This window comes from Chroicocephalus ridibundus, chromosome 12 (genome assembly GCF_963924245.1).
Source record: "Chroicocephalus ridibundus chromosome 12, bChrRid1.1, whole genome shotgun sequence".
NCBI lineage: Eukaryota > Metazoa > Chordata > Aves > Charadriiformes > Laridae > Chroicocephalus > Chroicocephalus ridibundus.
Genome location: NC_086295.1, coordinates 4628867 through 4652074, shown reverse-complemented (window position 1 = coordinate 4652074; position 23208 = coordinate 4628867). Strand labels below are relative to the sequence as shown.

At 43.8% G+C, this 23208-nt stretch overlaps 1 protein-coding gene across 5 annotated transcripts in view; it reads right to left on the bottom strand.

Annotated features, from left to right (window-relative positions):
* ZBTB46 (zinc finger and BTB domain containing 46) overlaps positions 1–16515 on the bottom strand; it is a 57071-nt gene extending 40556 nt beyond the window's left edge. The window contains exons 1-4 of one of the 5 annotated variants that reach the window (XM_063349677.1): positions 16410–16515; positions 15729–15910; positions 9156–9281; positions 7247–7382 (exon numbers count right to left, since the gene is read on the bottom strand). In XM_063349677.1, coding sequence (XP_063205747.1) covers positions 7247–7300 — 54 coding nt within the window. In that variant the 5' untranslated portion in view covers positions 7301–7382; positions 9156–9281; positions 15729–15910; positions 16410–16515. The other 4 variants (XM_063349676.1, XM_063349675.1, XM_063349678.1 and 1 more) reach the window with 4 other exon arrangements.
* Between the last annotated feature and the right edge of the window lie 6693 nt (positions 16516–23208).

Below are 23208 nucleotides of genomic sequence, written 5' to 3'. Positions count from 1 at the left end.
TATATTGCTGTTGAGGGGCTATAAATACTGTTTTCAAGTCAGAAGAGCAACAGGCAAATCCAAGACCACAGATCACAAAATGTTAAGTCCCCACCCAAACTAAACTGGCAATAGATCAGAACGATGAAATTAATGTTATTTGAAGCTTAACTACTTATAAGCACAACATTTTTAACTTTACAATAAAGCATATTATTTCCTTGGCTTTACATCTCCAAGTTAACCCCACAACCACCCTAAGATACTGGGTAGAGAAATTCTAATAGTCACCTAAACATTCATCTTTAGAAAGGATGCTTATGACCAAAATAACAAAGCATCCATCAAGCTGAGAAGAATTCACAGGAATTTTCATCACCTTTCATAACATTTGACAGTATTATCCAAAAAAAGCCTAGTTAATGCCAGCCTGCTGCGTGGTAGAGACACATATCTTTTAAGTTATGCTCCAAATTATCCTCTTCTTACACCCCAAAACAGACAAAAAGATCTTAAATGTGGATATGTTGACAGTAATCAGTCACACTCATATTTTCAGACTGAATTTCATCCCACTTGCAAAGCACAAATACGAGAGAAGTAATACACCAACACGGAGTAGCGCATACATACATTTCCCACAGCGTTCAGTAAGTCACTCCTACCACGCAGCTTAATCTGTTGTCCATGGAGCATCATCAGGAACTCCCTGCCCTTCATCTCCCAAGGTGACACTTCACTGGTGTCAGGCACATCAACACATTCTGTCTCTCAAGCGAGATGACTTCAAGTTCACGACACTCAAGGTGTTAAGGATGGAGGCTGGCAGCACCCAAACAGATCGATGAAGTCCCCTCCGTGACACTGTACCTCGGCAGTTACTACTTTTGCAATTCCATACTCGCCTTTGCTGCCACAGCTTTACAAAATCCTTGGCATTAATTTCTGCCATTTTGCCTACTTGGCAATCACTTACTTGGAACTTACTATCAAGGTTTATATACCATGTTTACAACAGTGGTTTAATGGTCCACCTAATTAAGAGTGCCAAGCTCCATAAAATGTGAAGGATATCTACTCCTTTCTCTCAAAAACTTAGATTTGTTCCGATATAAGAAGTTCCAACTGTAACTGTAACCCACTGGATATGTGGGTCCACACGTCAACATACAACTGTAAAACTAGTATGTGCTGACAAGACCAAATTCTGAATGTAATTACGGGCAGGCACACACATCAGAAGCCTGGATTTAGGCTACGGGTGGTTGCTGATAAAACCAAGATTACTGTACTTCTGAGCTCCTATGGTCTTGAAGCATACGTAGTTAAATATAAGCACTGTCAGAAAGGAGGCTGATGTGAGCTTGAGCAACTTTCTAACACACACCAAGTTCAAACACCACTTCAGTCCCATCTGTCCAAATCGGCTCTCAGCAGTGGGCAGTCCCAGGACAGCTACGATTAAGAAAGTTTCCTGACACCTGCAAGTGGGTTTCCCACACTGTGGGATACGGATCTGCAAGATCTCTGCCCTGTTCCCCTAGTCCGCACTATTACCATCATCTACAGGAGCAAAATAGCTACAGCTTAGCCAACGCCATTGGTTAGAAAACAACCTCTCGGCCCACAGAACATGCATGACTGCAGGACCGCTCTTCTAGAGAGCCACCTGACGATTCAAAAGTTCAAGTTATGCAATATTGCCTGCACAAGCTTCTCCAGTTCCGCAAGAACGGAGCTGTCTCTTCAGCAGTGTCAGAAATGCTAATTTTCAAGACCAGCTGGTCCCTGATCATTGAGACGCATTCGCTTCCCCCAAGAGAGGAAGGACCATCCTCCTGTAACACAAACAGGCTGAACTGCTGTTTATGTATTTCAAATTCATAGTTTTTCTACAGAATTAAGCACAGAATGCATGAAGAAGCTAATTTTTTTTTTTTTTTAACTGGAAGAGGTCAACAACAATGTAGCTCTACACTATCTAATGACACTGCCTATTTACCATTGAAATCTGCCCAGAGACCTCAAATCAAATTCTCACAGAGAAGCCATCTCCACCTCGAAGAAATAAATGAAATACAGAAATAAAAATCAAACCAAGAATCAGAGTCAGGGAGTAAGAAAAAAAACAAACAAACAAACCAACCACAAACAACCCACAGCACCCTGATTTTTCAGGTGTTTTCAGGTTATGGTAGAACCAGCCAGCACAGCAGCTCTCCAGCCCAGGCTCTGAAGGTGGCTGCCACCGCTTCCCAACGTCTTCACGTTTGAGAGAACCACCTCTTAAGGCAGAATGACAGTTCGGTTTTGTCTTTATTCCAGAAACCACTACAGCATCTACTTTTACGAGTTGAAGAGTCAGTGTAGTCCCCTCAGGAAATATGAATTGCCACACAGGATAAAGTGAGTTGTCCATCACCAATCCTGTCTTCAACAGCGGCCATATCCACATGATTCAGAGGACGGCACAAGAAAACCTCACAGCATACAATTACAAAGTGACCAGAAGTTTTCAGATATGGCATTTCCTTTTGCTGTTCCTTCACGGGTATCAAAATCCATATTCCAATGCATCAGCTCCCATGAATTGGGGGAAGGGGAGTGGGGATAATATCTCCTGCAAGTATAATTTTCTCTTCCTCAATTTAATATGCCTTAGCATCAGGAGTATTTGTCAATGTCTTCACCTGCTTTTGTGAATTTATGCAACAACAGCTTTTCTTCAATGTCTTTCACCTGGAAATTACACTGATTCCTTGAGACTTTATTTCTTTACTATTTCATGTATTTATTCAGCTTAGTTCAGTGGGTTGGGTTCCCCCTCACTCTTGATAACAGTCTATTTTTGATATACCTTGTCCTTTGTTTAAGCTGCCCATGGCAGAAACGCAGATTAAAGTATTTGTCTTTTGCTACTTTTGGTTTAGACTGGACCACTTTGAGGTTCAGGCATTGACTGATCTGGATGAAGCACTTGCTTTCCTCTTTAGGCAACAGCTTTTCTCTGACTTTATTTCCTATCAAGGGGGTTTTACTAAACACACACATAAAAAAAAAAAAAAAAAAAAAAAAATCTATGCAGGATTCCTTACTGGCCTCCCTCCCACCCGCCAAGCTCTTGACAGAAGACACCCTCCAGGTAAGCCATGGATGAACAAAAGTGTGTCATTCCAGTCAGATCATACAGTCCTTGTATCTTACGTGCCCACATTTCCAAGGACACCGGGAACAGGAGCAGAGAATGGGTAGGTATCTTTTGGACAAGAAAGCAAAAACCACTCAATGGTCTAAAATATAAAGAATATAAGAAAGCAAGTAAAAATAACGAGAATATACATTCCTCTATGCAAAGGGAAGACAACCTGCCCTTGTTCCAAAGTACTTTAAGTACAAAGAAAGAGAGATGAATGGGGAAGATGCCCACCAAAGAGCAGCATCTTTTCCACTGACAGGTGGGCACATTATAGCACTTTCAAGTACACAAGCAATGATGTGGATACTCCCCTGTTCAGTCCGATCAATAAAATTTAACATCTTCCAAACCAGCAGTAATTATTGTAGATGTCTTCATCTTCCTCCATCTAAAGGTCTGCTACCTTATACACAGCGTTCCACATTCAACATTTGTTACAGCATAGTACCTTTTAAATGAGAGGTCTTTGGGGGAGAAAATTAAATATGCCTCAAATTCAGAGGAATTAATTAGTTTTCTGTCTACTCATGTCAAACCAGAACATCCGTTTAATGTCAAGGATCACTAGGGAATTAATCCAAGTTAAATTTAAGGCAATTTGCTAGTAGTTAAAAATTCAGTAAGCTTCAAAACCCTGTGCTCTTGTGTTCCAATTTTTCATGCTGTTTTGTGGCTTGTTGATGGGTGGTTTTTTTTTCCCCCCTTTTCCTCGTAACGATATTTATCTCCACTTAAAAGATGTTGTGGAAAGATTTCTTCAGAAAGTCAGTACCCTTCAAACTTCTAGTGGAAGCATGGCAAAGATGGAATAAACTGTAGAGATTTTTCAGAAACAGACCTCAAACATCAATGATATATTTTTTTATCTCAGGTCTTTTTAGTACACTGAAGGATTTCAAAGTGGAGCACCTACTAAAATCCTTTAGGCCTGGGCCTGCGATGACAGCACATGGCCACAAGACAGCTTTCCAAGAAGCCCATGAACCATGAAAGCCCATCTCTAGATTTTCCACAAAATAAATTCTTCATAAGTCTTTTCGCAGACAGTACAGTAATTCAAGTCTACTACTATTCCATAAATACCTAAAAAACATTGTCCCTAAACAAACAACACTTGCATGTAACAGCAAAAAGAACAAAACATGAACAGATTTAATAATCCCTTTCATGCAAACTTCTGCCAAGATACAGGCCAGGTTTTTATTTTTCATGTTGTCAAAAACCCAGTCTTAAAATAAGCATTAATAATTTATATAATCTTTAACCCTAGCTAGAATGAACCTTTGCTATACAAATATAGCATCTATGAAAGCTGTTTATTTTGCACTATCAGTACAGTTATTTGAACAAGAAAATATCACCTGATGACATAAGAGTAAATAAACACAATCCTCAGGTAATGTTGGAAGGGTTTTAAAAACAGTAGCCAGTAATACTTACAAAGCCAGCCTCCCAGCATGCATACCTGTAATAAGTTGCCTGACCAAAATCGTACCACCAGTAAAATTAAGGGTACAAATCCATTGCATCTAAAACTCAGTGCATTATTTGAATTTTGACAAGAAGCCACAGACAATAAACAGAGTACGCACATGAAAGCCTCTACAGTACAATCCTTTGGGAAATAGTGAGGACAAAAATAAACTCCCTTCACTCAGATGGAAAACGGGGGAGAAAAAAAAAAAAAAAAGGACTAGAGGGATTTTTTAGGTTTTTGTTGTTGGTAGGGGTTTTTGTTTCTTTGTTTACTTTTTGCTGTCAGCACATAAGGAAACCAAAAATTTAAACTACATGACATTTAGTCTGTTACAATTTTCTAAACACGTTTCTACACTTAATACTAAGGACACAATTTACAGAGTACCAAAATATTCACTAGTGCGCTCCTCCACCAGCTACTCTATGCTCCCTAGAGAAAACAGGCCAACTGGAATTTAACCAAAAATGTGTTGTTTCCTCCCCCCTCTCCCTTCAGAGAAAAGTAAAAACAGATTAAGGAAGAACTCAAATTCACTGCAATGGTTTATTATACAAAAAACCCAAGACACACGCCCCACTTCTCTGCTTCCCCTGTGTTCTGTCCACATCTCCACTCCCAAGACATTCCAACATTTTTTAAATTCCTCTGCAAAGGAGCTCTGTAAGGTGAGATTGGGCTTGAAACGCCTCCTTGTGCAACAAGACACAGTGTGTATACAAGTTTCACTTTTGTCCAATTAAAGACAACAGAAATGCAGACAACTCCTCCTATCTGTGTGCCCTGTGCTGGGGGGAAAAAAAAAAAAAAAAAAAAAGAACAAAAAAACCCAGCGTAACCTTAGCAACTGAAAGGGAAGGTACTTGTACTTAGTCTAAATGAGAGAGCAAGTAGAAGACTCAGGATATTAATGGATGAGAACTCCCTGCGAAGACACCGCTCGCGAGCTTAACAAGTACAATTCTCCAAAAGTGTTTTCTCATAAGTGTGTGTGAAGAAGAAGAGCACACAATTCTAGAAGAGTTTTAATTTCTTGATACTAGATACCCCAAAATGATATTCATATGTTCAACTCTGTTCAAAGTAGATGAAAGTATCAGCTTATGAAAATGAACAGTTGCCAAAAAGGAACTCTCTTACTCTATTCTGACTCACAAAACCGATCACTCGTTGTTTAAGTTGGTCATTCCAACCACAACTCTGAATTCAAGAGAAACAGGCAGATGTTTGTAAACAGACCAAACCAGACTCTTGGGCCAAAGAGGTTACTCACAACTCAAGGTTTCGTGAAAACAACATTGTACCACTTTTCCCTTATGACTGGGGATGAGAATGTTTAATTACAGCGCAACAGTGCATGTTCATCCTTACGGGTTAGGAGTCACAGGAAGAAAATAAAAGTTTCGTCATTCAGTTTGAGAAACACTATAAAATTACAGAAAAAGAAAGAATTTTGGAGGCAGATGATTTTCAGTGAACTTAAAGAAAAATACTAGTTATGTTTTTATTGTCAAATTTGAGATGCCCACTCAATTCTCTATGACTGTAGGGAAAAAAAAAAAAACAAAAAACAAAACCCCAAGCCCCTAAAAGTATTCAATTAACATCTGCCTGATAAGGATCGACTAAAATTTCTCCAATTTCAAGCCAATGCTACTCCGTCATCGACAGCATTAAAACAGCATTTCTGTTGAGCATCTCCGTAGTAGTTACGATCCTGAAAGTCCACGAGCAAAGTTCAAACAGCAGCAGGAGGGTAACATTACACCTTGGGCAGCTGTAATACATCGGCAAAGAAATCACTCGCTCAAATGGCTAGTTCTCAGGGCAGGCAAAGAGATTTCAACTCCCTGTCTGTCTGGGTTAGATTTAGTCAGGAAAAACAACACATTTAAGACCATACAATCAGTTTACAATTGCTTCTACCATGAAAATAAATAGATCTGAATGCAATTAGGAATCAAAAAAGAATAAGGACATGCAAAACACTACACGCTTCTAGTCATTCACCACCTCATTAAAGCTTTGTTTCCACAATCCAAACACAATCCACAAGCAAAATCTAACTCCAATAAGCAGAACATAAAATAACAGGGAGCTATCACTAAACACCTCACTCTCCACCCAAAACTTTAAACCAGCAACTTGGCTTTGGCCTTTGGCCTGTTGAACCATCTACCTGAAGTTACGGGGACGGGAGTGTGCAGAAGCTGGACTCTACAAAAGTGCAACCAAAACACAGGATTTCTGAAGGTGTCTTAGGAAAATCCATCTATTAATCTCCATTAGCTCTAACGGCACAGGAAGAATTTCAAGAGAAAACCAGGTCTGAAAATGAAAGCTAAGGGAAAACCATTAGCCTCCACATTTTGGAAGGAGGGCAATCAGAAATTTAGAAACTGTAAAGTTAAACGTAGGAGGGGGAATAATAATAATAATAATAATAATAAGATCAGAGATGCACATTTGGACATTTTGCTACAGTGTTCTTAAATTAATAATCAGTGAAAAGATTTTTTAGTTATTTTGTTAGAGAAAGCATGTAAACTTTAATATTAAACAAAAAAATAAAATCCAAGACAATTACTTCTTACCAGTAACAAACTGGGTTCCAGGTCTAGTGTTTCTCCTACAACAGCTGAGGACATCAACAGCCCTAGGGCAGCACAGGTAGTGCACTGTTCTGTGACCTTCCAACAGCACTGGGGTGAACTCTTGCAGGAGAAAGAACTATAGCAAAAAACAAAACCAGAAGAAGTTATTAGCATTAAACTACAAGATTACTGAACAACAGTGACATATTTCCCTCCAAACTCAGAGTTATAACATCCCTAATTATGACCCAATGAATCCGAAAAAATGTTAACTCAAAATGTATCAATACATTGCAGCTAATTAAAGCCTGGCTACCTTTTTGCAACAACGTAAGCAAGAGTTACTTCTTAAAGTATGGGAAAAAGATTTCTAATTTTAGATAGTAAAACTTCAAACAGATCCTTGAAACAACAGTGTTTCCTGTTTGGTAGCTTTTCAAAACATTCTCACTTTAATGGCTTTTTAAAGAGACATTTGTGGCCCGAAGGGCACTAATTCACCTTATCTGACCTATAAAATACTGAGGTTAAAAAGCTACTAATACAACTCCTGAAAAAAGTTTGCAATGGAATATTCAAGAGAATTTCCTCTTGAAATGTTTAATGGCCAGTTTAATGGCCAAGTTAAGAGACAAAATAGTCACAAGATTTTGAAAATTCTGTGTAAAATATGGATAGTTAGGTACAGTAAGGCACCTTCACAGATAGAATTTTCAGATAAAACATTAATGTTTATGATTACGAGGTATAAAAACCAGCTCATCTACACAAGGGTTATTTGTCTGTGAGGACACATTCACTGTAATTATCAACTTGTACACCTGATTTCATTTTCTTCAGAATAGCATATTTACAACATTGCAATATTTGTAAAATATTTGCAACATTTAACTCCAACTAAAATTTCTGACTATGCTTTATTCCAAACTTCATACTGATGATATTCTTTTAGTCATTACAGCAAAGTATTTGCCATATATTTCTGATCTCTGTATTTCAGACATCTTCAATATACAGATTAGGTCTCTTCATGAAAATAAGCTATAAATCCATACTGTTGATTTCAAGACTGACCTTCTGTAGTAACAGGTTGTGAACGAAAACATCAGGAGATAAAAATTAAGAAAGCTTTTCCAATACAAACTAATGTCATTAATAAAGGGTGAAATAACATATCTAATAAACAAATGAAGTAATAAGAAAAATCCAAGCATTCTTATGGCAACAAGCAGAACTCTGAAAATCTTGAAAACAAATATAACCCAACCAAATGACCAATGACTTCGTTCTCAATTTCTATTTCAGACTGCCAAGTCTAGCCTTTCTCTAATTCTGATTGCTTCCCCATAGCAATTGTTTTTGGCTAGCTCTTTTTAGTCCTGTTACTTAGTTAAAAAAAAAAATAAAGTGGGGGAGTAAGGGAGCCAGACCAACACAGACACATGGGAAATTACTTTGTTAGCAATGTGTAAGGGTAATACGTATTTTTCACTTCATCTTAGGACTGTTACTGTTAAGACTCTCATTTACACCTCTGTCCCAGAGTCACAAAGTGAGCCAGAGTAGTCTGGTAAGAACAGTAAAGTGGACACCTATACTATTTTGCACTGCTCTGCATTTTTGCTTCTTGCTTTGAGCTCTGCACCTGTTTTCCTCTTCTAATCGAACAGATGTGAACCAAGTGACTATGATTAATGGAGGCACCTCTGCCACAAGTCAGGAACAGAAGAATAGCCAGAGGTATTTCTTCAACTGTTGCAGTCGGTAAGATTTCTAAACAAGCCTTTGTTATTAATATTAAATCAAATTTTATAAAGAACTGTAAGCCCTCGTGACAATGTTATCTCCAGCTACTCTTTCTCTTTCCCTTGCCACATTACAAAAATATCTTTAAATACTGAGAACTTACCAATATTTGAAAATGCTTCCTGTTAGCAAAAATAAATGTCACTGTTTCACAGCTGGATAGTGCATGTTTTAATGAGTAGAGGAGAATGGCCTCCGGTGACAAGCTCCAAAAGGTTCATCAGATGTCCTGTATTTGGGAATGGAAAGAATAGGAGGCAAAAATTAAAATCTAAACTTTAACTTAATGCGAAAACCTTCAGTGTCACATAATGACAAGCAATAGTTACTGCATATAAGTAACTGCATATTTACAACACTGTTTGCGATTTTGAACAAGAAATATTCTGATATATAGTAAATACCTTCTGACACATAGGAAAAATGATTTAGCTCTTGTGTTAAGGAGTTTCACACACACATTTTGAGATCATTAACACTTCTGACTATGCTTCAAAAGAAGTGCTTTGAAAAAGTCACTGTAAAAACCAATACTTTATACGAGGATTTCAAACAATTTTAGCATTATTTTTTGTTCTAGTTAACATCATAAAGTTTCAGTTAATGTTTCTGCGACAGCCGCCATCCCCACACTTTAAATGGGGTTAGTATTAATCTAACCTCACAGTTACAGTGATTCCCCTCCAGACCAAAATATTTGCCTAAAGTTACAGAAAAATTATGTGCCCTCATTATACAAAAGTACAACGTTTGAGTTCTGTTCCCACCCAACTCAACTGAATCGCAGCTTTCAAAAGCCAGTGTCACCCTCAAGTTAAAGAGCAGCGTGCACAAAAGTACTAAGTGAAGTGGTTTATTCCTCCTTTAAAAATTTTGAAAAAAGAAAACCCGCAAAGATACAGAAAAAGAAGGTAAAACAGAAGGTAAAGGTTTATTTTCCATGCCTGTAAAAGCTACACAGCCCGAAATACAATATTCCAACTGGTAACACAACAGGATGCACCTTTCCTTACAGGGCACTAGGTGCATGCCCTAGTTCAAAATGCTTACTTGCAGTAATATTTCTTTGTATTTCCTCTGCATTTCACTTACTCATTTCCCCATAACTTCCAACTCTGTCCATGAGCCTATCTCTCCATCACGGTACAGAAACAGTTACTCATATCATTCCCCTATTTTTCTTCTCTCTCTCATCTGGTCGCACCAAGAGAAGAACACATCCAACACTACCCATACCACGGACCTTGCAGAACACAGCAAGACCATCAAAGAGCTAGCCAGCACTTAAAAAGCCAGTACCTTACAGGGTACCAGGCTTGGGAAGTCTGGTGATATTAAAAAAAAAAAAAAAAAAAAAGAAAAAAAAAGCTGTATCTGCTACTCTAGCAGTGAAGATTAAAAAACAACCTGAAAAAATACGAATGCCTGTGGCTAGTACGACACTTACCGGTCCAAGTGCCATTAACTCCTACAAGATCTTAAGCTTCCACTAAAAAGAGAGTCACAGAAGTATTCTAAGCAAAACCACTTCGCCCTTGTATATCTATTACACAAAAAACAACATAAAAAGCACCTTAAAAAAAAGAAAAAGAGGATTAAAGAACTGCAAGCACATCACGCTGGCTGGGAATTGCCCTGAAGAATGGTTCCCCCAAAACTTTCTCATTGTTTTTTGGCTTTTTAACTAGGGGATCTTTGCTAAAGTTCCCAAACCCAGTACGTAAAAAGGGAGGGAGCCAAAGAAAGAGGAAGAATCATGAGGTAATTTTTAAAAAGAAGTACAGCAGTGGGAGGAACTGAGAGAAAGAGCACCTCAGAGACAGAAAAGACACATAAGGACTCAAGAATAATCTAAGAGTAAGAAAATCAAACAGTGCAAAACTAAAGATCATACGAGGTGCTCTGTGAAAAATCTAATTTTGTTTGTGTAATTCGCAGCACAAGCACTTAATGCCTTGGATAAGTATCCCTTTTTACTTTTTAGTATAAATCTCATAATCCAGATCCGATCAACTATTACAAAAAAAAAAAAAAAAAAAAAGAGAAACAGAGTGAAACCAAGAAGGATACAGTGGTAATAAGAAGGAAGTCAATAAGCTAGTTTTATATTTAGACACCACCTCAATTCTCCAATACTATAGTGGCAGGACTTTTAGGAGTACTGCATCCTGACTACTTCGTTTATCAGTACTTAAATTAGTTGGTGTTGGGTTTGGGTATTTTAAGCACCTAATGGCTAATACAGACCATCAATTCTTCTCTTTCAGAGCATGATTTGAGCACTAGTCAGAAAGGTATTTCCTCCAATAGTGTAATAGAGCAAAAGATGCAAATTTCATTTAACCCTTTCCTCAAAGGGAATGTGCTAAGCACCTGAAATATCAACTCTTTCTGCAGAGTTCTTCCTCACGAGGTGAGAAATACCACAAAGCAAAGTTGCTTGGATGGAATAAGGAGTTTGTTCAATACACGAGGAGGAAATAATTAGGAAAGATAACTAAGTATTAAAGTATACACAGGTATAAACATATTCTTTAATATGTAAAATCCTACTCACTTTTCTAAGTAGGGTTTTTAAGCAGCTAAATTACTGGCACACACACTGACATTCTTGTTACTAAGTTTATTTTAATCCATACACAAGTTAGCAGCTGTGTTTGTAGAATATTTCTGATGCCTTGTTGCCTCCCTCCATTACAGGGGACCCCAACTCAGTTTTCCTATAAAGCGAACACTGGGCAACTTCCAACATCGACAGGACATTTTTCTTCCCGACTGCACACACAAGACAAGTGAGTAACATGACAGAAGGGATCACCACTTTATGGGCTGGAATAAAGACAGACAAATCCCCAAAAAGCAAGGCAAAAAGGTGAGTTTCAGCTCTAACCTGGCATCTACCTGTTACATTTCAGCAAAGCTACTGCTCCTCTCGGCAGCCGCGTTATTCCAACGCGCACGTACATCTCCTTACCTACCCGCAACAGAACACCGCACAGTGGAACACATTTCCATCTAATTAGAATTACTGTCAAGGACCTCACCCTGCCCCTGAAGCACAAGGAAGCTATTCCACACCAACATTTCAACAGCAGTCAAAACACAAGCGGATGTTTCTTAAATATATGGGTAGGAAAGAAAGTTAAAGCAACTGTTCAGAAAATAACTGCACCACAGCTAACTTGGTAAGGGACAGAAAACCCCACCCACGAGCCTCTCAACTCCAACACATCTCATAGGAAATTTAGTGAGGACTTCACACTAGCTTGCACTTACGAAGAATAAGTGTTTTCAGCACAACTATCATTTTTCATCAGTATATTAGAAAATGTTTTGGAAGAGCTGAGTAAACCCTGGCACTCTTGTTTCACAGAAGGGGAAAAGCAGTTACACCACCAGCGTGTTTAATCAACAGCTATGGGATGGGAACTGAATCCCAAGCAGCTATTCCCGCAAACTGGACATAGCTGTGCTTCCAGATACACCAAGGCAGCACGAAACAGAGGACTATCGAACTGTTTAAGGAAGTCAAGATTCTCTCCTCTTGCCTCTCAAGTGAAAGAAATCCCGCAACAAGCGATATACGCTTTTATTTCTCCTCCTGCCTAAAGGACTAGAGATCTAGAGGGAAGTGAGAAAACCAACTACTGGGGGTTGTATTTAAGGGGGCTGTAAAACAAAGGTATCACCTAGCAAAACAAAAAGTCCTCAAGAAGGATTAAAGTGAAGTTTTTGAAGCAACAAATTTTAACACTGGAGTCCTGACTGTCATTGTACTTGGCCGAAATATCATAAAAATGCTCCCAGAGACCCTTTGGTGAGGAGCAGGATCGCAGTACTTCATGCAGACCAAATACCTCCCTCTATCTCACGGACGTGGTAGGTCCTCGTACTCTCGCCTAACATGACCCCTGCTATCTACAGACAACCCCACAGCACGCCTGCTTTCACTATTAATACATTTTAAGTTTCAAATATCACACACACAAAACACAGGTAAGCTACACACTTAAAAAAATATTCAAGCCAGTTGCAAGACAGAAGCAAAATATAAACATGGTATTAAACCTTTTGTGCAAAGTGTCAGAATTTTCTAGGGTAACGCTCACAGCCAGGAATGGACACGAACTGCCAGCTCCTGGGAATTATAACGGACATGTGGGATCACCATTACAACTGCAGGTAGCTCTTCAAAGACTTAAACTAAGCCCTCTCTTTGCGCTTTTGTTTGCCCATTAAACTAAGCACACAGGAGCCAGGAAAACCCCTGAGAATGCTTTTTACCAATTTAGGGGGAGCCTATAGAGGGTTACAGAGTGCTCCAGAGCAGCCAGTAAAACTGGGAAGAACATTAAGGGAAAAATGTCCTGGGAAAGGTTGAGCTGTTTATGAAATAATTCTGCTCTGAAAGCAAGCAATAGCAGTTTGGATTGGGTGTTAGCCTGCTGCCGCACTGCTGGGAGGACAGGAAACTTTGCTTAGAAACTTCAAAAACACATATCTAAAACAAAAATCCACACAAGTGGACAGCAAAGACAAAAAGAATATGCTCGACCCCACAGCAACACAACACATTACCGGAGGAAAAGCAGGCGTATTAACAGCAAATAACAAATCTTTCTGTTTCAGACATGAGGCATTTTTCCTTTTGAAGGAGGACTGTTGGGGGGGGCGAGGCGGGGGCCTGCTAAACTGGTTTTCCTCTAAGCACTTCCAGTAATAAAAAAAAAAAAATAAAAAAAATCCTCTTGCGAAGAACATATCCACTGTTGTACAACTGTCCCAGAAAACAAAGACCACGGGGAGAAAGTGGCCCATTTTCCTCAGTCTCCAAGAACCCCGTGTACAGGTCATGTTTTCAAAGGCTACACACCCTAGAACGAAGCAGCATTCAAAGTATATGAATAAACATCTAACGTTAGAGTTATCAGAATACCCCATTTTTGGGTACCACACTAAAATTGACTCAATTACACCAAAGCTCACATACAGCCTAAGAAAACAACTGCGAGAGGAGTTTAGCTGTGAGTGAGTTTCCCCCTCCTGGACAGGCTGCATCAAAAACCAAAAGACTAGTTTTCTGTTTCAGTTACAGTTATCCCAGTAGCGTAACAAACCACATAATATTTTTCAGCAACGTATGTTTGGGAGCTCCCCTAAATACTGTCTGCAGCTCTCCCTCCAGCCATGGGGCAGGCTCCTCTACCCATTTCTTGCCACTTCCCAAAAAACACCTTAAAGCGGTAATTCCTCACCACATGTTGAAAATATTGTGACTAATAATATACTCCACCCATTTTTTCCATCACTAAGGATTTCAAAATATAAAACTTGACAAACAGAGAGAAAAGCTAGACAGAATTTAGAAGAGGAAAATTAAATTTTATTTCCAATTAAAAGATGCTATAAAAACATAAAAGGTTAAAGCAAGGTAGTGACAAAAGTGGAAGAGCTATCCAGACACAGCAAGATTCTTCCTCAGAATTACGTTTTTCTCACTCGTCTTGGATAATGTAGCTTTTCCTTTTAATCCCCACAGAAAAAAAAAAAAAAGAGAAAAAATACTCCCTGCCCTTTTTGAGAAAATACATTTAATGCATTAGTAGCAGAGCCACTCTATGTACACAGAGAACCCACACTTGTAATAAATACTTGATCGAGTTCAAGAACTGAGATCTAGATCCGTATTACAGTGACTAAATGCTAAAAATGATACCAGTGATGCAATTAAAATGCACGCAATAACTTTGGTACAGGTGTCTACAATACCACTGTTTGCAAAACACATCTCCTAATTAGCATGGCTTTAAACAATGCTGATAATAATCCAGTCCTGTAAGGCTTGCCAAATGAATCATTGAGATTGCAAAATAAAAAGCATGAGGAATTCATTAAAGAGCTGTTAAACTCTCCTTTGTTTATCTTTCCCCTGTCAGGTGTAAAAATAAATAAATATTGGTTTATATCCCTGGATTTCATCTGAACGCTCAGCTTCACAATAACGCTCCGGTGAAGAACCTCCTCAGGAGGTACCAACATTTCTTTTTTTTTTTTTTTTTTTTTACCTCCGTTTCAAAAGAGAAATCCTCCCACTATTACAGTACTGAAAATCTGCTCCATTCTCTATTTGTCATCTGGGATTGAGTTATCAGACACTACTTGTATTACTTTGGGAACTGACATGTCTATTTACAGAGACACAAAGGCAATCCACCAGCACAACCCCTTCTCCTACCAGCACCTTTCACAGCACCTCTCCTTCTCCCCTCGGCCAAATTTTACACACAGTTTCTTCTGGGGAGGAGGGAGGACACCTCACTAGTTTCCCAGCATGACAGAAAACATTTACAGCCACTTTTGCACTTGTTACAGCCTTATGAAAAATCACCTATATCCCCCCCAAAGGAACAGCATTATATTTTCAAGGTTTTTTTTTTGTTGTTTCTTGGGGTTTGGATTTTTTAAAAAAAAAAAAAAAAAAGAGGGTCACTTCCCCCATTTCAGCCTGCAATTAAAATGGAGGCAAGGCCAGGCGATCTATGTCTGGCTTTAGGGGGAGACAATAACCCAAAACAGGCCTGGCTTTAAAAAAAAAAAAGAAAAAAAGAAGAGAGGGAGAAAGAGAGAGAGACAGGCAGAAAGAGAGAAATACAACATGCTTCACCAGTATTATTACCTCATCCCTTTTTCCAAGCAGTTTTGAACCACACTCCTGACAAACTCTTGGTCCAACTTGCACGGATGCTGGTTTTTAGGGGGCGGAAAGGGTTTTAATGCTGGAGCCGGGATTGAGGCTTGGCTATTCGCAAGTGGAGCTGCTGTTAAAATGCCCCCTTGTCTCTTCTCCTCTCCCTTGAGCTGGGTGTTGACGCAGCAGAAATTACCAGCTGGAAAATTCCCCTTTTGGAGGTTACGGGGGAGGGGGGGTGGGGGGGGGGAGGGGGGGGGGGGCGGGCGGAGGAGCGAGGGGAGGGGAGGGCCCGGGGAGGGGGGTTAAACCCTGCCACTTACCAAGTTAAGCCATCCACCCACACCAAAATAAGACATCGCGTCCCAAAGAAGGCACCGTGCCCCCCCCGCCTCCCCCTCCCCGCCTCGGCGGGGCAGGCAGCGATCGGGCCCCCCGCGGCAGAGGAAGGTGGGGGGTGAGGAGAGGGGGGTGTGTGTGTGTGAGGGGGGGGTTGATAATAATGATGATAATAAATGAGCGGGGGGGGGGCTCCCCGCCGCCCGCCTCGCCTCAGGGCGGCCGCGGGGGTGGGGGCGGCCCGCCGCTGCCGTCGCCTCAGGGGGCGGGCGGGCGGCCATGGCGACCCCCCCCCCCCCCCCCGCTCGCCTCAGGGGGCGGCGCGCTTACCTGGGCCCCATGGAGGAGAGCGGGGTCTCGGAGCGGCCGGAGCTGTGGCTCCGTCGGTCACTCCGTGCCGCTCCTCCGGGTGGGGAAGGGAAGGGGAAGGGGGGAGGAGGCCGGAGGAGGGGGGGGGGGGGGGGGGGGGGTGAAGCCGGCGGAGGGGGGAGGCGGGGGGGGCGCCCGGGCGCGCTCCCGCCGCTCCCTCGGGCGCGCGGGGCGCGAGCCCGCGGCGGGCGGGAGGGGGGGGGAGGGGATAGCAGGAGGGCGGTGCCGCCCGGCGCGTGCCGGCGCTTTCCCCGCCCACCCCTCCCCAGCGGCGGCCGCTGATTGGGCGGCGGCGGGCACGGGCCTCCGTAAGCACCGCCCCTTTTTCCCCGCCCCCTTCTCCCCCCACCCCCGCCACCCCCCCCTTTCTCGCGCCGGGGGAGCGGGGGCGCCGCCGGCGGCTCTGCCACTGCCGGACACCGGAAGTGAGGGAGGGCGGGGGCGCGCGCCCGGGCTCGCCCGCGCGGAGCACGCCGGGACGGCGCGGTGACAGGGCTGAGGCGGGCGGACCCCGGTACCGCTGCCGGTACCGCTGCCCCCTCCCCTCCCCGCCCCCCCCCCCCCCCCCGTGGCCCCCCCCCCCCCTCTCCGGGCCCCTCTGGGGTCTCCTGCCTCCCCTCGTCGCTGCCGCAGGTGCGCCCGGCCCGAGGAGGGGGCGCGCCGCTGCGGTCAGCGGGCTCCCCCGCAACACACACCGTCGGGGCGCATCCCGTCAGGCCCACCGAGGCCTCCCCGGGAGCCACCGCCGGGCCAGGGCGAGCAGCAGCCGGGTTGAAGATCGGGGAGGGCTCCCGGAGGGGCTGGGCCGCTGCCGGGGCCGTGCTGCAGCCTCGTCGGCACCTTGCAGGGGAGGGGAAAAAAGTCACTTTTTCGCTCTGAAGAAATAAGCTGTATTTCACACAACCCCCTGGAATAAAAAAATAATATTAAAGATCTGCGGCCCTGCAGACTTCAGAGCCCCTTGACTTGCCCAAGCAGCGGGGCGCTGGCCCGGCTTAATGGCCAGAGAGCGTGGCTGGAGGTCTGGAGAATGAGGTTGTGCCACCGCGAAATGGAGATCACAGTTATTCGTCGGCCGTCAGATCCGGGGATGAAAAACCTCTTGTTGCAACAAAGGGCAGGATTTTGCCCTTTTGACTGTCGCGCTGAAGGATCTGACAGAAACTGCCCTATATTTCAAAGGACAGAGCTTAACAGGACAGGATAGGTCTGGAGCGCGGAGGAAGTCAACGCCGGCCGTACGATAGCTGTGGCGAGCAAGGGAATCGTTCTTGAAATCTGCGGTCGCTGGATTGTGAAAGCAGGAACTGGTCCCGCAGATAAAAATGTTTGCAAACTGTTTATCAACATTTGCATACTGTGATTGTGCCCAAAATTGGGGAAATACACATGCGAGTAACTGGCGTTGGCCGTTTGTTTGCATAGTTAACTGACCTAGGTGTGTAATCACAGTAATTGCCCGGGTAATTGCCTAAGGTTTAAAAATTTCCTTCGTGGTTTCCTTTCCCTCATCCTATATATTTTTTTCATCTCTGGCTTTCAAGTAGGAGACCTACTGTTGAAACCTCGAAGTTGCCTTTAATGCCTACTCTTTATTCAAATCCATTTCTACAAGGTGCATTTGATCTCTAGGATGTCCCCTCACAAAAAGTGTATTTTGCACTTTTTAATCTGTAATTTAAATAAACAGGTGTTCCATCATGTGTTTTCCTCCCCCTCGTTTCCTCCTTCATACCCTAAATACCTTTAATTTTTGAAAAGACGATGAATAAACCTGATTAATGAAAATGAAATGTCTTTTAACTCCAGCATGTTTTTAATTACCTCTTTCTTTTATATTGCAACAGAGTCCAAGCAGCACCTTCCTAGAAAGAGCTCCATTAAAATGCAAATGAAGGCTTTGCAGAAGTTGTCTGTTAATGCAACGGAGGACGCAATTTCTTAGATTTGAGCAACACCGAATCATCACCAGGCGGGGTTTCCTGCTGCCACCTGCTCTTTCTGCACGCGCAATCCCGTGTGTTTGCCTCCTCGTACGCGCATTTTCCAGCCTCCGTCACCTGTGGGTGAAGCGCACCGGAACTAAACAGCCAAAATCCCTTTTCCACCCTAAATGCTCAAGTCGGTTTCCATGTGAAACTATCCCCGCCGCCCCTGCGGGTGTTAAATCCTTCTGTGCTCTAAGTCTCTCTTTTTTTTTGAAGGTTAGAGAGGCTGACTGAAAATGAAGCTATATCTTTATGTAAATATATCTATTTTGCATAAAATCTATATTATACCTGGTGGCAGCTATAAGCACTCCTGCCTTTCCTCGCTCCTCCGTATTTGAGACCGAGCTCCCCTTGTTATCCCAAAGCTCCTTGGGTTCAGCACATACGTTCCCTTCCTCTCCTCCTACTCAGGGTTTCTTCCTCAGGTCTTTGTTGAAAAAAAGTATTTATTTATGTAGTATTTATTTGTGTGTCAGGCTGGGCTGACTCCCCCAGAGCAGCAGCAGCTGCAGCCTGGGCGCTGCCCTGGGGAACGCGCTCCGAGAGGGGGAGGGTGGCGGCAGGCTGAGTTTCCCAAAGCTGCTCTGCACAAAGGATTTCAGGAGACTTGAAAAGGTTTAATAATCTTTTGCCAATCACACTCCCTCCTCCTTTAATTAGAAGTTTGTATCCTATTTTAGGTAAATACTGCAATTGCTCAGCCTGTCCTTAGAGGAGAGGTGGTTTCTCCTCACAAAGAAGGAAAGAACGTGTGTGGAAAAAAGAAGAGAATAGGAAAAAAGATGAGCTGGAGGAAAAATCAGGGTAGTTTGTGTGGGTTTTGGGTGTGCAAAGCGCCATAAAGAAGGTGCGCAAGGGAGAGGTTAAGAGCATCACGATGCACCTCTTCAGAGAAATGTCAGGGATAACAGACCGCGTGTTTCCAGCTCGCGTCGACATCCTTTGCACGCCACCATATCACAGATTTCATCCAGGCAGGAACGGCCGGAGGTGAAGGCGTTCATTGCTCTGCTGATAGGTTTTAGCCACTGGAGAAACAGGTAAAAGTCATATTCCTGTAGCACAAGAGAGTTTGGAATCGTCCCATTCCTTTCTTTACGAAGAGCATGGGAATGTATCCCAGCCACCGGCACAGCCAAGCTGAAGCCCCGTGCCAATGCTGAGCGGCTAATCATCATCACTGGGTGCGCAAATTAAGTGCATGTGGACTTGGTGTGTGTGTTGTTGAATTCTTCTGCCTGCTCTGTGTCCCTGCACCTCCATGATTGCTCACTAGACAATCTCAGAGACTTTACTGGTGCTAATAAGCCATCCTCCCTCTGTCCCCTGTGCCGGGACTGGACCAGGGAACAGCGATAGCGGAAAGCTGCCTGGGTTGCTGCCTTCATACTGCATCCCATTTGCAAAATCATCCGTAATTGTGAAGCATTCTCATTCCATCTCCTCTCTTCAGCTCTGCTCTACCTTATCTCAGTTGTAGGAGATTTTGCATATGATAAAATAAAATGATTTCTTGCGTGTCCTTGTGATGTGGTCAGTTCGGAAGCACGTTGAGAAAACCCAAGTGGCCTAATTACTCTGTTTTTTTTTCCCCTACAAAAGTTTTGTGCTCTGAAATAAATGTGCAAAAAACCCTCCTGGATGATCTCTGATCTGTAAGCTCTGCTCGCAGCGATCCCCCTTTTGTTTCCACATTCTGTACGTGGTAGACATGGATCTCCATCTCCATCTCCGAAACGCCTGTTCTTCCCTAACTACAACAGGAAGAAAGCTCTTTTGCAGGGCCCCGCTCCTACCCATCACAGCAGCTCGGGATCCCTGAAAATCCTGGGACCAACAACTATGTCAGCCACATTGAGAGCAGCTCGCTGATGTCGGAGGAAAGGGTTAAGGGACCCACATTCCTGTCCCTTCTGCTCCGATCAAAGGTCAGGCGGTTCTTTAGGTGAAGGAAGGGAGGGAGGTGGTGCAGCCCTGACCAGGTCATTTGAGGAGTAAACCACATCTGAGCCGAGCTAATGAAGCAGTATTTGTCTCTCTCACAGGCACATACTCCCGGTCTGCGCCGGGCAAGTTGGAATTCCTGCTCTAGTGGGAGTGAAGATGTCGATTGTATTTTTTCCATGATGTGTATTGAGGCATTTGCTAGGTTGTGGGAGTAAACACTTGGGGGAATTCTCCATGAGCTAGCAAGGGCAAGACACAAGCCTACTAAATATGGTGAATGAAGATTACAAAAAACCCCTGGAGAATAAAACTCCCTCCTTCCACCCCATCTCCCCCCCCACCCCACCCCCCGCATATTTTTTCTCATTATCGCGCACTGCCATTTCACTGCTTGCTGGGTAAATCCATTGCCGTTTGTGCGACTAAACACATTGTGCTGCTTTAGTTTTATTTTCTGTACTGAAGGGCAGCGCTGGGGTGGTCCTTCGTGTCTTCCCTACTACCCGAGACGCACCGCACCATCCTGCTAGAGAAAGCAGAGACGACACCAAATACTCAATGGGGGGGAACAGCAGGAAATACTCTCAGGTCTGTAAATACTTGAGGGGGTGAGAGATGATGCTCATGTACAAAATATTTGACCAGCCGCATCCCACTGACCTCCTTTGGTGCTGCTCTTGAAAGGGATTGGCCAGAGTCAGAAACAGTTGATCTTTAATGCTCCAAAAATACATTCCCTTTCAAAGCCTCTCAAGTGGAGAAGCATCCAGGCTGCCAAATTCGGTCCCCACTCCCGGCTCCTCGTGGCCCGGCTAAGCTCAGCCCCGGGGTGTTCGTCCAGGTTCACCCAAGGCTGTAGATGATGGCAAGGATGGAAGGTGCTGGGGCCATGGCACAGGGCCGGGGTGCAGGAGTGCGTGGGGGGGGGGACAGCAGCAAGCTCTGTCCCCAGACCTTCTCTTAGCTGCTCCGTCCCATCTCGTCTCTCACCTGCTCTCCTCCATGGGGTGGCGCAGCCACAGCCAAACCTTGGTTCTGCAGACCCCGTTGGGAGCTTTGAGACAACCTGGGACCCCTGCGATTCCCACCCAGAAGCTGCCGATCATCTCGGTGCTGGTCCAGGCTCAAGCAGATCATCGCGCTACACCAACATTGTCCCCCTCCTGCAATAAACCATCTCTGCGTTGCTTTTTGTGAGCTTGGGCTCTTCTCGAGGTTGCTTTCTGCTCTATTTTACATCGTAGTGCTTCGTCCCTCTAACCAGTTTCCTCCTTTCCCAGGAATGGATCCAGAGCCGCTCATCGCTCTGCATTTTGGATAGTCCTCTTTAACGAGATCTTCTCCTTTTGCAGCTCTTCGTTGACATTCACCTCTGTACGTCTGGGAAGAACCAGTGCCTGGGCCATGCTTTTTCCTGAGACCAACAGCACAGCACTGGAATCTTTAGAATAAATTTTAATCCTTTCTCCTCCAGTATCACCATCCTTCACATCTGCAGCCTTTCCCGTCCGTTACCCAGGGGCTCACACCAGCCCTTTTAGAAATGGGCAAACCCATTTCTCTTCTCAGTAGACACAAACAGGGACATTCCCATAGTGCCAGCGTCCTTCAAGGTCCCATTGGGCTCTCAGTTAAGCTCGAGCCTTTTTGCTACAGCGCCTCAAACTACTCGGCGTTTTAAGAGAGTTTTAGCTGAAATAAATCCCTCTGTTTGCAAAGATTTTGTTTTCTTCAGAACCCAAAGAAATTGCAGGGCCGCACGCGAGTCCTTTGTTTCATGCAATCTATATAAATAGTGCGTGTAATGGAGCTACCCTTGAAAAGGGCAGAGGCAACAGTTAAAATATATATAACTACTGAAGTCTGGGAACTGTGGTTTGGGGTTTAGTCACGCAATTGGTAGTTTGCCTAACGATTCAGGCCACATTCGAGGTTTAGCTGGGTTAAATACGGCAAGTCAAGTTTTGCTCTCGTTTGTGCGGAGCTCGGGCTGACACTCCAGTGGGCGCAGACCGGCCCTTTCTGGGTGAATTAACCCCACCTCCGTCCCCCCCTCAGCTCAGGAGATGGAGATGCTCATCTCCACTTTGCTTCTGCTCCGATGCTTCCTTTTGGCTTTACCTTTAGTGTCCTGAATTTGCTCAGACAGCCCAAATTTTGGGGTCCCACGCGGGGCAGTGCCTGGAGCTGAGCTGCCGTGGGGGTAGTGGCAGATCACTGTCATTGCTTCCCATTCTAAAATAAAAACAAGAAAAATTAGGAGGACCCCGGCAAAACATTCGCAAAATGCTCATAAGTACATAGGAGGCATTTTGGACGATATTTGAATTTATATTAAATTGCTTGTCATGAGGAGTGATGAGGCTGTCGATAAATTAGTTTATATTAGAAGCTATTCAAAGGCAGTTAATAGCATTTAGCATCCCTGGGAGCAGCAGTGCTGACGACGCCTTGTTCCTACCGACCCGGGAGCTGTCGGGGTCATGCCGGTGGCCGTGCGTCGCGGTGGGCAGCGTCTTCCTGCTGCGGTGCCCACGGCCGCCCCCGCTTCCCACCATTCCCAACGGGAAAGGGGCTCATTTAAGCACATAAAGTGGACCTGCTGGAGCGGGTCCAGAGGAGGCCACGGAGATGCTGGGAGGGCTGGAGCCCCTCTGCTGTGAGGACAGGCTGAGAGAATTGGGGGGGTTCAGCCTGGAGAAGAGAAGGCTCCGGGGAGACCTTAGAGCCCCTTCCAGTCCCTAAAGGGGCTCCAGGAGAGATGGGGAGGGACTCTGGATCAGGGAGGGGAGCCATAGGATGAGGGGTAATGGTTTTAAACT